This window comes from Mytilus galloprovincialis, chromosome 9 (assembly GCF_965363235.1).
Source record: "Mytilus galloprovincialis chromosome 9, xbMytGall1.hap1.1, whole genome shotgun sequence".
In the NCBI taxonomy this organism is placed as follows: domain Eukaryota; kingdom Metazoa; phylum Mollusca; class Bivalvia; order Mytilida; family Mytilidae; genus Mytilus; species Mytilus galloprovincialis.
Window position 1 is genome coordinate 77484115 of NC_134846.1, and position 14767 is coordinate 77498881.

The window sequence follows — 14767 nt, forward strand, 5'->3', positions numbered from 1 at the left end:
ACGGAAACGTTGTAACATGAGGCATCCATATACAAAGTATGAAGCATCCAGGTCTTCCACTTTCTAAAATATCAAGCTTCAAAGAAGTTAGCTAACGCCTCTGCCACCGCCGCCGGATCACTATCTCTATTCCTATGTCGAGCTTTCTGCAACAAAAGTTGCAGGCTCGACAAAAACCATGAAATTATAATCCCTCTATAAAGCCGTTTTCCCTTTAACCATTAAAATAGATACAAACTAAAAAAATATAACTAAATTTTAGAAAAAAGATTTATGTATTGGCAATTTACAGTTTGGTTAAAACAGGTTTCACAATAATTGAGATTTTAAATGATTTAATCCTAAGGATGGTAAGATTCTTCTCTGTCTACTAAACCTTCCAACTTTCTATATATTTATATATAACATGTGTTTACCTTGGCATTCCATTTGTCATAAACATAAACTTCCAGGTAGTTCTTGGCTGTAATCATTAGTCCTTGGGCTGTGAACTGTAAACAAATGTGTGGTAAATATATATTTATGAAAATTTTGATTAACCCGGTTCATTTGTTACTTCATAAAAGATTATCAGTTAAAAAAAGCAGCAGAAAACTATTCTAAATATAGATTGTGATAACAGAGATGTCTTACATACTAAAATACCTTAAAAAATACCACTTATGGTACTTACAGGTTGCATTTCTGTAAATATTGACAATGCAATTTCCCATAGGAACTCCTTTTACAGCTAAAACTGTACCACTTTTACTATGAAGTTTTGAAAATCTTATCCAAGAATTGAAAGTTAATATGCACTACAATTTTTTTCAAAGGTCAAAATATAGGGCTGTGCCGCATATTTTCAACGTTTATATGCCCTGACCTTTTCAGAGTTTAAACTAACACTTATTTTCTTAACTACCCCTACCTCGAATGAAGTAAAATTGAGAAAGGAAATGGGGAATGTGTCAAAGCGACAACAACCGGACCATAGAGCAGACAACAGCTGAAGGCCACCAATGGGTCTTCAATGTAACGTGAATTCCCGCCATAGGTGTCCTTCAGCTGGCCCCTAAAAATATGTATACTAGTACAGTGATAATGGACGCCATACTAAACTCCGAATTATACACAAGAAACTAAAATTAAAAATCATACAAGACTAACAAAGGCCAGAGGCTCCTGACTTGGGACAGGCGGAATATTGCGGCGGGGTTAAACATGTTTATGAGATCTCAACCCTCCCCCTATACCTTTAGCCAATGTAGAAAAGTAAAGCTTACCACAGATTTCAATGTAAACAATATGCACATGTATATTTACTGGTAACATTCCTAAGTTATGTCTCTATGAGATGGAACACAGAGAGCATAACTGGGAACCGGTATGTAAACAAAATTAATTTTCTATGAATATTCAAAATCTCCCCAAAAGAGACATGGTTTGAGAAACAGCTGTATTTACAAAGTGCAACCTACAAGTGTTTAGAGAAAAATTTCTAATGATGATAATAATGTGTTCATATAAGTTCTTGATACTACCTCTTGTTATCTAAAGGATCTGTTTAATAACCAGTGCACTGGCTGGGATGTTTCTTTGAACTTCAGTGTGTGAGCTGAATCAAAATAAAACTTTTCTATTTGTATTCATATTCAAGATTTATACAATCAAACTTAAATGTTATTCCTATCAAGTGGTAGATGTATAAAATCAAACTTACCTTTTCATTAGCTATATCTATTTCAACAGTTGTCTCAAACCCCTGTGCATCCTGGGAAACGCATGCCAAGAAATGTCGAACCACAAATTCATATACTTTCTTTTCATTTCCCTAAAAACACCATATCAACATTAATTTTGTTTTTACATTTATGAGAGATTCATTGACACTTTTCATTATTAGAAAAGCCACATTTATAGAAAATGGAAAATCTTCAACAAGGAAATACAAATTAATTTGTCTTTTATGCTTCTATTCTCTAATTAAGATGAACTTATTTATAGACTGCTGGTTTTTGTGATCACTTCTTCCTGTTGCCATTGATAGACTAAGTATTATTATGTAGACAAGAAAAATTCATACTGCTGTTTCAGTAAATATTTGGAGCTTAGTTAACATGTGTCTAACTCTTACAGGTCATGAAATTAAAAAAAAAAACAATAACTTTAAAATTACCTTAATTTATCAACAAAAGACGTCTGTGTAATAAATACCTGTAAATTATCTGTATACTTTGTTGGATGTATAGGAGGATGGGCCTGGTCAGTTTTATTACCATTCCTTGGACTAGGACCATTTTCTAAAACTCTCCTGGCAAAATCTAGGGACATAAAAACACATAAACATAATTGTAAAAAATAAATCAGCTTTCGTTTGCATCCTGCTTTATTTCTGAGCTTATACATGTATATGGTTTCTAATTGTTCATCTATATTATTTGCTCCGATTTGATTAAGTTTAAAAGAATATGAATTTTAACAGATAGAAAATATTTATTCCTGATGCAATAAACAACATAGCATACTCCCTTGTTTTCACTGTTTCATATTTCTCTTCAACTTTACATGGGAGCAACCATAAAGAGAAGATAAACCTTCACATTAATTGTGTAAGCAATTATGTTTACCTGCTAAATAATACAAGAAATTTTAATGTTCAGAGTGATTTTTATTTTCAATTTATCCTTTTTGGGGGTTTATTGTTAGGCAAGAAATGGATAATACACCTACCTCCCCAGTTATTATCCCTTGTTTGATCCTCTACTAATTTCTGTAAATCTGAGCATTAAATGGACCTTACACACCAACCTCCCCAGTTATTATCCCTTGTTTGATCCTCTACTAATTTCTGTAAATCTGAGCATTAAATGGACCTTACACCTACCTCCCCAGTTATTATCCCTTGTTTGATCCTCTACTAATTTCTGTAAATCTGAGCATTAAATGGACCTTACACCTACCTCCCCAGTTATTATCCCTGGTTTGATCTTCTACTAATTTCTGTAAATCTGAGCATTAAATGGACCTTACACACCAACCTCCCCAGTTATTATCCCTTGTTTGATCCTCTACTAATTTCTGTAAATCTGAGCATTAAATGGACCTTACACACCAACCTCCCCAGTTATTATCCCTTGTTTGATCCTCTACTAATTTCTGTAAATCTGAGCATTAAATGGACCTTACACCTACCTCCCCAGTTATTATCCCTTGTTTGATCCTCTACTAATTTCTGTAAATCTGAGCATTAAATGGACCTTACACCTACCTCCCCAGTTATTATCCCTGGTTTGATCTTCTACTAATTTCTGTAAATCTGAGCATTAAATGGACCTTACACACCAACCTCCCCAGTTATTATCCCTTGTTTGATCCTCTACTAATTTCTGTAAATCTGAGCATTAAATGGACCTTACACCTACCTCCCCAGTTATTATCCCTTGTTTGATCCTCTACTAATTTCTGTAAATCTGAGCATTAAATGACCAATACACCTACTTCCCCAATTATTATCCCTTGTTTGATCCTCTACTAATTTCTGTAAATCTAATTCTTTAGGAAACATATTGGTTTCTGTACGAGGATAACTTATAAATCCCTGTGTATACAACTTCTCTGCAATCTTCATTGTTTCTTTGGCATTAATCCTCAATTTTCTCGATGCTAACTTTTCCATTTCCTAAAATATTTGATAATGATAGAAAATGGAATGCTGCTGACAGTATGTATGTATGTATGTATGTATGTGACAATGATAAATCAGAACCAATCAATTTGATCATGCTATTAAGATGATTGAGTTTGTCTCTTCTATTGGCCTTACATCTATTTCCTCTACTAATTTCCGTAAATCTGAGCATTAAATGGCCAATACAATCCAGTGCCTATTGGTTGTTTTCTGCTCTTTGGTTAGGTCGTTGTCTCTTTGCCTCATTCCCCATTTCAAATCTCAATTTTATATGTGGTCCAAGGACACAGTTATCATTCTTTGGTTTTCTTTGTCTAAGAATATAGTCCCTAGTGTGAACAGTGTTTAACTTGCTTTTTTTATATACTTTCCCAATTTATTTCTTGATATTTAATGCATGAAACATTTAAAAGTAGGGAAATGAAATTACATGTTAGAAAAATTTGGGTGTGAATCTGTATGTAAGTAGTGATTTTGTCCAGTTAAAAAAGGTAAAAAATTAGCCCCCCTTAACACAGAATTGTCAATATTTTGAGTTAGAGCTGGTAGAAGTTTCTATAATTTTGATATTATTTGTCCCAATAGTAGTACACTAAACTGTAAAAAAAAAACTTTTAGATAGAGCAGGTGCAATTTTTTTAATTTGAATATTTTGTCTAAAAGAAATGCACTACGAAATAAGTGTGTTCTCGGGACATATGTTGCCAGTACAAGTCAAATGAATATCCAATGTTTTTAAATACATTCTTTATTTCAAGGGACTTTATCTTTTAATCCATGCCTGCACATTAGTATATCTAAAAAGGGGTGGTTAACTTTTAAAATAGACTGATCAATTAAATCACACTTACAACTGTATCTAAAGCTGTTGGTCTCCATTTACTTTTTGTTTTAGATTTGACATCCACTACTTTAGCGACTGGATTCTGAAAATAGACATATCTAATACAATTATCTATTCCTAAAACATATAGCCTACAGACTAAGCTTACAATACCATTTTCACAAACTTACATAATTGGTAACTAAATCCCTGTGCCTTTAATGGATTTGTACATGTTTATTAATTTTTTTTTTATCAAGTCACTATTTTTCGTTAATTTGTTAAAATGTTTGCCTATTTTTTTCTTCAAAGTTATATAAACTGTAAACATCCCCTAGGAAGTTATGGTAAGAAAGGTAACAATTCAAAGTCTTGTAACATTGATTTCTGATACTTTGAACATAAACATGTCTTACCTCAATGCAATGTGTGTACAGCACCAGGCAAGCAAGGTGGTCAAACAGACGATTTCTATAAAAGAAACACGATTAGGCATTTCATTTAACAAAAGTTCAGATAGTCTCTGTTCATTATGCAATAACAAACAAACCTTTCAAAGCCTTTTAAAACTATTATTCAATTCTTGTACAAGACTACCTTAACCAGTCCTTTTTATTCCTAAATTATGAACATGGTAGTATAGCAGCAGTATAATCACAATGTATCATGGAGTTTGTGGGTATGATTGGTCAAACTAAAGACCTGGAAGATGCAAGACCTAGGACCAACACTAAGATAACCCAAGACAAAAAATGTGTAATGATGGGTTAGAAAACATCTTAAAAAAAGTTACAGAGTACAGCTAAGGTTAAAACTAGACTCATTGTTTTATCACATATTATTGTCTTTTTATAGGAGCCTGCTTGACTTATCAAATAAATTTTTCTGCATTTTGATAGATATAAATGTTGAAAACAAATAACAGCTAACTTACCTTTTCCATGTAAATTCACAATCTCCATCTTCATGACTATGAGAAACTAAAATAAAATTAAAAATATCAGTAATATGAAACCAAAAGCAAAAAACTAATATATATTTCAGGGGCAATAACTCAAAAACCAGTTGAAAGATTTGTAGGCTAATAGACTTTGAACTGCTGATCATTTTTGCATGTTCTCTTTTGACATACCATCCATATTTTCAGCCGAAAACTGAAAAATGTGTATATTTCAGGGGCAATAAGTATTGTTTGACCCCTTGTGTTCTATTTCTAGATATGGCATCCATGTTGGTAATCCATCTGGACGAAAATCACAGACTTTATATTTAATATACCACAAATGCTGCATACATGAAAACTTTGCTTTCAGCCTATTAACCCTTTCACCGATTGCTGCCCAGACTGAAGCTACTCTGAGACGAAGGTTTCCCTGGCTACTATTACTCAAGTGGGAGATCTTCATAATAAATGTCAATAAAAACTTGTTTGTAGTTATTTGTGTATTTATTTCATTCACTAACACCCTGTTCACAGTTTTGTTTATGTTTTGATAATTTTTTCCTCTTAAAATATTCAAATTTTCAAATTTTCAGCATTATCTAGGTGAAATTCTCAAAATTCTGCTCTTTGACCCCAAATCGTAATTTTTTAACCCAAAACGGCAAAATTTTGAAAATTTTTATGAGGCTGTACAAATTCCTCACACTAAACGATGTCCATTCCAAGTGTTTTGTACATAAAACGACATTTTATGTAAAAAAAGTATATTAGTTTGGCTTCAATTCTTCCATATTCTTTCAAAAAAAATGTTCCCTCATTTCAAATTCTCGTAAATTCCGTAAATTTCCTCTGATTTTGACAAGGTTTTCAACAAACGGAAGCGCCATGTTTACACTTTCATCCGGTATTCATCAAAGAAAGATAACTCATGTTTGCACTGTTTTGAGCGGGAAACATAAAACAGGTATTCCGATCCCGGTAAAACGGGACTCATAGTCAGCTGTCTGAAGCATGAATCCTGGTAAACCGGGACTCATCGGCGAAAGGGTTAAGCAGTTTGAACGGAGAAGATTTTTTAAGAAAATTTTAATGGAAGACAGGGACAGATAAGCTGAAAATAGGGTTCAGAACATGTTAAATCTTACTTAATCTTCACACCTTTTAATTTCCAGAATGGTTCTGGTATAAAAGCCTGAACTTGCTTATATCTCTCCACAACAAAGCCCATAGTTGGAAACTGACAACTACCATAACTTATCAGTTGGTCTGCTAAAACATCAGGAAAAATTTTCTGTAGACGTAAAGTCTGGAATCGGGTAAAAGAAGCACCTGTAAAGGTAAAAAAACAACGCTATTCAGTTTTCAACATTAATTTAAATATATCTGTGCAAAATGCTATTGTTTTATGCAATAAAATCACTACAAGTAGAAGTATTCTATTTGTCGTTTGTCTTTGTGGTAAAATTTAAAGTCTACTTCATGTTCAAAGAAAATGCTGGCTTAGTTAATCACATGTACCAGATTTTCTCATCTGATCATGAGAAAGACTTTATTTATATGTTTGTCTTAATGTATTTGTTTCATACCAAGTATGCAGTGAAGACTATTGGTATCATATATTATAACATTTTACAATCCACATCTAGTACTGTGTTTTCTATTTTGATGAAAATTAAACATCTAGAATGCATCAACATCCATGTTTTGACTTGTAGTCGTGAAGTATATATATCTTACCTATTCTCAAGTCAAGCTCTTGTCTAACATCAACTGCATTACTAACATTTTTATCTGGTCTAATTAAATTACTACAGGCTCTTGCTATTGCTCTGAAAACATAAATAAGATTATTGAATCTTTAAATTTTTGTCATCAGTTTTAATAAAAAGAGGCAAAGGAATACATTCAATTAAACTCAGCAGAGTCAACCTATGCTCCCCAAACCATTGTTCCTTATAAAATAGTAGGTGCTACAAAAAAACATTAATTTTAAAACACAAACAGATAATCAGTGGAATAGAAATGTAGGAATTATTGTATTTAATTTGCAAACCTTACAAACAACCTTTCACCAAATCAATGAGCTAAAATATTGTACTAGTTGAAGGATTTGTAGTGATGGATTTAAACTAAAACTGGGTAAAAAAAAATAACAGCTTGTAATTAATCCTTCAAAATATGTACATTGATAAACTCAATTGTAACTTACTGTGGTGTTATTTCTGAAAATTTGGCTCTGTAAACTGGAATATTAGGCTTAACTGAAAAAAAGAGAAAATCTAACGGTGAACAGGAACTTGTATTGTTTTATGAATAACTCTATAGCAAGAACAGCTGTTTCTTCACTGTAATCATCCAACATAATTCTGAAGAAAAAAATCTCCAAGGTACCTTTTTAGAAACATTTGGCCAGTTGTTAAAGTAGATTGTTTTATAAAGACTTTAAGTTAACATTGGACTTTAGGGATCAAAACTTTATAAGATTCAAGCTCAAGTTAATACACAGACATTTTTTTCGTCTCATTCAGTTTGTAAGAATTTTACTTGCAATACAATATAATCTATTACAAAAATTAAAGAAGAATGAAAGGACATGAATGCCTATGCTCAAGCTTTGTAAGTACTCTGAAACTGCCAAACTCTGTCTACTTGGTGTGGCTCTTAGCATTGTATATGATTTTCATAAACTTTGCATCAGGCAAACGCAAACAATTAATTACAGTGCGAAATCGAAAAAAGCAACAATTTTCCACATTTTATAAAGGGCATAACTCTAAAACGGTAAGTGACTCACCATCCAAAAAAAAATTCAAACTGTCTGCAAGTTTTATTTCTTAGCATTGTGTATGAGTTTCATAACATTGGCATGAGGCAAAGTTAAGTTAGATGGTAGAAAAGAAAATGGGACCGATCAAAGGTAAAAGCAAAGACTGATGGTCAAGGGTAACACTTAGTTAATACATTTTTAAAAGATAAGCCATGTCTGAAGGACAAAGTTCATTCTACATATGTATTTTGATAATAAAGCTTTTAAATATCTAAGTACCTGCTTTACAGACTTGGATTGCTTCAAAACCAATGTTTTCTCCCTCTCTGTCACAATCTGTCCATATAATTAAATGCTGGCAACCTCTAATTTCACGTTCTAATGTTCTCTAGTTGACAAAAATTCTGTTTTATTATGGATTTATTATAAACTTCAGAATTTAAAGATATTGTAGATAAAAATGTATTAGAATATTTCATGTATTACATTAAAAACATAATTAAAAGGATTTAAATAAAATAATTCATTACAAACAAACAAGGTCTGAATATGTTCCATACTTTCTATTTTTAAGATCTTTCAGGATCCTCTGGTTTTGCTATAATAAGGCTGAAATTTAATTAGCTAATGTAATAATACCAGAACAGAAAGTAAAAATTTGTACATATGATCCTTGAAAGCAGGATCTGTAGTTCAAATATCAGACTGATCATAAGTAACAATCAAACATTCTTATAAGCAAACTAACATCAATTTCTTTTTTTATAAAATGTACTGATTGATAGGTATCATTGAATATACGTTTTTTTAAGTTCACAATATGATTAACTGATAACTGCAAGAGTTGGCAAAGTCATAGTGAGCAGTATGAGTTTAACATGTTTAAAACGTTTTGAACTAACAGGTTTTTACAAATCAGTGAATATCCTAATTACTCAATACATCTTCAGATGTATTATTGAAAATATGGCTACCATGCATGTAATTCTTTCACAATAAAGCAGATAAAAAAACTTACATGTTCCTTAATATAATATCTCACCTTAATGTCGACCATGTTTGGGTGACAATGTTTTTCTACTGGAACATCAAATAAAGTAACAGGACTGCAGCTATACCTGTAAAATCATTCAATATCATAGTATTAATATCAATTTTCAATAATAATCAAAGGATTTACTTGTCATTGACATTATAGAGTTGCTCATATTCAGGATGATGCATTCCATTTCATATATTTCTTTTTTGATTTCAGATTTTGGGTTGATGTACGTGTGTGTGCATGTCTCATTAACATACACTCAACCTTTTTTTTTAAGTTGCCTTTTTTTCTATTTATTAATATCCAGGGTGGATATCAGTAATCATCATGACATTTTTCATATAAGTTGGATTATTTCTTGAAGGTGAAAAAACTGATATAAGTATATGTGAAATTTTTGTAAAATCAAACTCTCCTTCCAAAGAATCACTTATTCTTATCGTTGTTACAGTTAATTACTGATTCAAATCAAGGAGGGATATTTTTTCCAAAAATAAAATGTCTAAAACGAGTAAGCTAGTTGTCATCTATTATTTCTAACATAAATTGGAGATACAATATCTACCAATAGTTGTTCTTTGTCAGGATCTACCATGGCAACTATTCTTTTGACTGACAGCATCCTTGAATGTTTTCTGTCAGGATTTGTCACAGAAAGAGAGTAGAATACTTCAATACAAAAATTTGCACCTTTTATCCTAATGAGCATTTTTTTCTCTTGTGTTCTAATCTGAACTATGACCAATATGGATAATACAAAATGTAAGGGGCTTTTCCTCTAAAATTTGACTGACCATTTTCTGTATTGGCCTATGAAATCCATTTCCAACAAATGTCCTGATAAACTGGTCATCGACATTGTACAGTTGTTCATATTCAGAATGTTGTATTCAAATTCATATATTTTGTTGAATTTTGAAAATCCTTCTCGCTGAAAAACAGAAATATTTGTTCATTAACTGCAGAATGGAATTAGAACTAAAGAAAGTAGATTTAGAAACAAAATGCAAGTGAAACTTTTAAATAATGATTTTTTTTTCATTTCTTGTACATTTTTATTTTAACAACTACTGTATAGTTTCACTACCTACCCATTACAGCCGATTTCCTTGAGTGTGAAGCCAAAGGTAATATTTTTGGTTAGCTTGCTTGTTAGCTGAACCGTGAAGTCATTGTTAGGTCAGGTAAACTACTCTCCTTTAAGAGTAGACTAGTCCAGCAGATAACCAATCAATATGTCAGTTGGACTAGGCTACACACTCAATGAAATAGGCTGTAAATGGGTCAACATTTGAAATTCATTACAGCAATGCCAGCTGAATGCCAATAGTTATCTTTTCGATTGCATATACATGTATCAATGGAAATGGGGAATGTGTCAAAGAGACAACAACCCGACCAAATAAAAAACAACAGCAGAGGGTCACCAACAGGTCTTCAATGTAGCGAGAAATTCCCGCACCCGGAGGCGTCCTTCAGCTGGCCCCTAAACAAATATATACTAGTCCAGTGATAATGAACGCCATACTAATTTCCAAATTGTACACAAGAAACTAAAATTAAAATAATACAAGACTAACAAAGGCCAGAGGCTCCTGACTTAGGACAGGCGCAAAAAAGCGGCGGGGTTAAACATGTTTGTGAGATCTCAACCCTCCCCCTATACCTCTAATCTAAATCTCTATGTTTTGACTCATTCTTTTAAATGAAATATGTTCATCCCATTTTGTATGTCGTTCAATTTTCAGGATACAGTTTGAAATTTTCAAGATTGCATTTTGTGTGCTAGAAAATATGACTGTTCTACATCCAACAATGATGTCATTCCATAAATGACGCCATGCTATGATGACTATTACATTTGGGACCATTAAAGAAAATATAACACTGTTTAATCTTTGGTCTTTTATTTGAAAAAGATACAGCAATGAGGAGCTTGCATAAATTATATCACGGACATATGTGTCCCTCCGCCAGCAAGAGGGTAAAATAATATACCCTGTTCAAAAATAAACATTACGAAACTAGACCCCAATTAAAAAAAAAAAATCAGGGTGAATGGACCCTGGGCGAACAGGTTTAAGGTTCATGTGGACCCAATGGCTAAAATGGCCGTATTTTCACCTCAAAATTTACTCTGAAAATAATAATCAGGGTGAATGGACCCTGGGCGAACAGGTTTAAGGCGAACATGAATCAAAGCAAACGGACTCGTACTCACATTTGGCTATGGTGAAAGATAATTTACATATAAATGGGCCTTCATTAAACAGTTCAATGAGATCTCATGATTAGATGTACCTTCCTGGAACTTCCTCTTGACAGAACATTTGCAATTGATTTTGCAGCATCATTTTTCTCAGCAACATTTAGGATTCTAACCATACTTTTTCCATTTACTTCAGAACAGAAATGGCGTTTAATTATTTTTAGGGCATACATTCATATTTCATAAAATATATAAATGTCTGTTTTGATATGATGCAAACTTGTTAGACATCTGTTTATTTAAGTTCACCGCCAGTAACTTGATGAATGGGTATCATATTAACGTAGAGATAAGGAGATCGGCATAAATGACTAAACCAGTAGAACCAGACTTTCGTGTCAAGGTCATAATTGTGTGTCGTAAAATAAAGTGCTCGGTTTCGATTTTGAGGGGAAATACTTCTTAAATGATAATAAGATACAAATTATACAATAAATATGATTTTATGAAAAATTACTATGAATTATTATTTTTATTTCATCATATGTTTATTTTGCAACAAACAATTCGCAGGTCGTGATCATTATTGCGGTTTTTTTTGCAATTTTATCCGTTGATATTCATGTAGAATAATGACGTTGACTATTACGAAAGTCGTTTCGTAATAATGTGACCGGTGAAGAACATTGCTAAAAAACGATAACCTTGCGTCTTTCATTTGAATCATGTCGTTTTCAAGAAGAACAAGTATGAGGGTCTTCAACTGTGTACGAAAATTAACAAATGGAGGGTAAATATTGCAGTACAATGAACTTTTAATATGAGACAGGCATAACCTGTGTATCTGTATCTGTATCTGTATGTTACACAGTGCAGGATCCGATCGCGGATATATGCGCACTGGAAGGAGAGCGGGTTGGTTAGTCCAACCGTTGGAGGGCAGCCGTGAAACCCTCAACTGTCTTTTGACATGCAGTTACCTCGTCCAGATGGTTCCACTCAACTATTGTTTTTGGAAAAAAAGAGTTTTTACGAATGTCTGTTTTGCAGTCTATTAATTTATACGATCTGCTATTTCTGGTTTCTTGTCTTTCCACTATGTTTGAATATTGGAAGTCACTAAAGTTTTTTGCTTTCACTTGGCGTTTATTTCTTGTCTTTTGTAGATAATCTGTTGGATCAATAGCCGGCACCAATCCCTCAACCACTTTGTAGAACATAGTCAGCCTCTGATGTTTCCTTCGCTCTTGGAGAGGTGGCAGTTTTAGCTTAGAAAGCATATTTGTGACGCATCCGGTGTCTCTGGATTTATAGTCGTGCAGAATGAAACGTGCTCCTCTTTTCTGTATGCTTTCTATTTTTTCTATTTCCCTGATGGTGAATGGGTCCCAGATGACAGCACCGTATTCTAGTACGGATCTGTGAATGGGGACGAAGTCTGTATATGTATTATTTTTTTTACTTCAAACATGTTAATAAAGGATACGGAAATACCGTAACGTTCCCGATTTTGGTTCTGTTGTTAGGGACTTAGCTGTGACGTTCTTTAAGTTATGACGTCATATTCAATGTAAACAAAAGAAACGCTTCCATCAGGTAACGTTTTTTTTCAAATCAAACAATTATTAAAAATGAAACTGTATTGAGTTCCAATCTTATATTTTACTAGACTGATGAATATAATTTTCTTTTCAAAGTCTCGTGCAAACAAGACAGATTTCTGCGCAAATGCGGGAAAAACCGGAACAGGAACTAGATCTGAAAAAAAAAGTTAACGATTTTGAGTTCATTAGTAGAATGAAAAATTAGGGAAATTTTCCCGATTTTTTTTTTTTTTTTTTTTTTTTTATTGATTTTTCTACCGTTATTGGGGACTTCGTCCCCATATAAAATAAATAAATAAAAAAAACCACAATAAACCTACATTTGTTTTGTAGCTGCGTAAATAGAAAACAAGAACTATCTTTAAAAAAGATATCTGACGTATTTAAATTTGAGTATATGTTTAAAACTATCATTTCGATAACCTTCAGAAGCACAAAGATACCATTTAAATAACGTTTTCTCTGTTTGTGTTCAGTATTCTCGGTCCTCGTATCTTTCTGTTTACATTCACCAAAACCCCTCGGAAATCTCACATGCGTAGGTGCGTTCTAAAAGTCATATACGTTCGTACAACAAAGTTTACATTAAAAATTATATAATTGTCCCGAAGAAACAGCTGTCACGGATGCAAAGAGCTATTGGAGAAACAATTATTTTAATAAAAATATAAATCTTTGTATTAAGATCTAGTCAAATATTTATAGTTTTTCACTTGCTATCCATCACAATATAATTAACGAGACGTTTTTTCAAACACAACCAAATCACCCACCATGACATGATTTTCGAGCATGCATATTCTGTTGACATAGTTAAGCGTCCTTAAGTTCAACGGGCCAGGCATGGGGTAATTGTAATCAGTAATTGTAATCAGCTGTAATCGATTACATTTTGCAGTGTAATCCTATGTAATCAGAAATCATGCCATTTCTGATTACAAGTAATCATAATGTAATCGATTACATTGCAAAAAACAGGTGTAATCATGATTACTTTTAGATTACTTTAAGATTACATTCATATGATTACTTGCTGATTACAAATCTTGTATATATATGAAAATAATTTTTGATAGACAATATGAAAATAAGAAAATGTAAAGCTTGAATGAAAAATCATGAAACTGGTATTCACAATGATTGGACTTTGTTTAATGTGATAAATTGTATCATCTATATAACAAATTTGTAAAACCAAGTGTTTTATTTTGTTAACAGTTTACTAAAGGAAATTGCCTCTCCAATATTTTGTTGTGAGATTGAGCTCTTATGATACAAGAATATGCCTTGAAAGCATTTTTTTCCTTGATTGAAAACTTCTGATATTAACTCAAATTTCATTTAAGTTTAACCAATATTTTTACAAAACTACATTGAAATTCAAATGCAGAAAACATTTAGTTCCAATTTTACTTTCATGGTCGACACAAATATATAAGCTCACTTAATTCAAAATGGAAGTTAAAACCAGATTTCATTTATTGACAAATTGAATAAATTTTGTTTTCCATAAATTCGTGTTTAATATGTGCTTTCTAATTTTTATTCTTTATTAACTTTGAGCCTTACGGCTCATCAGTACAAACAAGTACATGTACAGTGTATACATATGGCATAATATTACAAACAAAATGGATAGTAAACAACAGGTGACGTCAGAAGTTTCATTAGTACAAAATATATTTTATTAAAATAAACTGTTTCTTAAT

General features: G+C 32.3%; 1 protein-coding gene across 1 annotated transcript in view; it reads right to left on the reverse strand.

Moving 5' to 3' along the window:
* LOC143046008 (DNA topoisomerase 3-alpha-like) overlaps window positions 1–11849 on the reverse strand; it is a 28282-nt gene extending 16433 nt beyond the window's left edge. Inside the window, exons 1-14 of the mRNA XM_076218937.1 lie at window positions 11547–11849; window positions 10040–10176; window positions 9246–9321; window positions 8483–8591; window positions 7646–7697; window positions 7174–7265; window positions 6595–6765; window positions 5428–5473; window positions 4910–4964; window positions 4522–4596; window positions 3481–3661; window positions 2197–2303; window positions 1703–1813; window positions 417–491 (exon numbers count right to left, since the gene is read on the reverse strand). Of these exons, the coding sequence (XP_076075052.1) occupies window positions 417–491; window positions 1703–1813; window positions 2197–2303; window positions 3481–3661; window positions 4522–4596; window positions 4910–4964; window positions 5428–5473; window positions 6595–6765; window positions 7174–7265; window positions 7646–7697; window positions 8483–8591; window positions 9246–9321; window positions 10040–10176; window positions 11547–11687 (1428 nt within the window). The 5' untranslated portion in view covers window positions 11688–11849. The remainder of the gene's footprint in view (window positions 1–416; window positions 492–1702; window positions 1814–2196; window positions 2304–3480; window positions 3662–4521; window positions 4597–4909; window positions 4965–5427; window positions 5474–6594; window positions 6766–7173; window positions 7266–7645; window positions 7698–8482; window positions 8592–9245; window positions 9322–10039; window positions 10177–11546) is intronic.
* Window positions 11850–14767: the final 2918 nt, after the last annotated feature.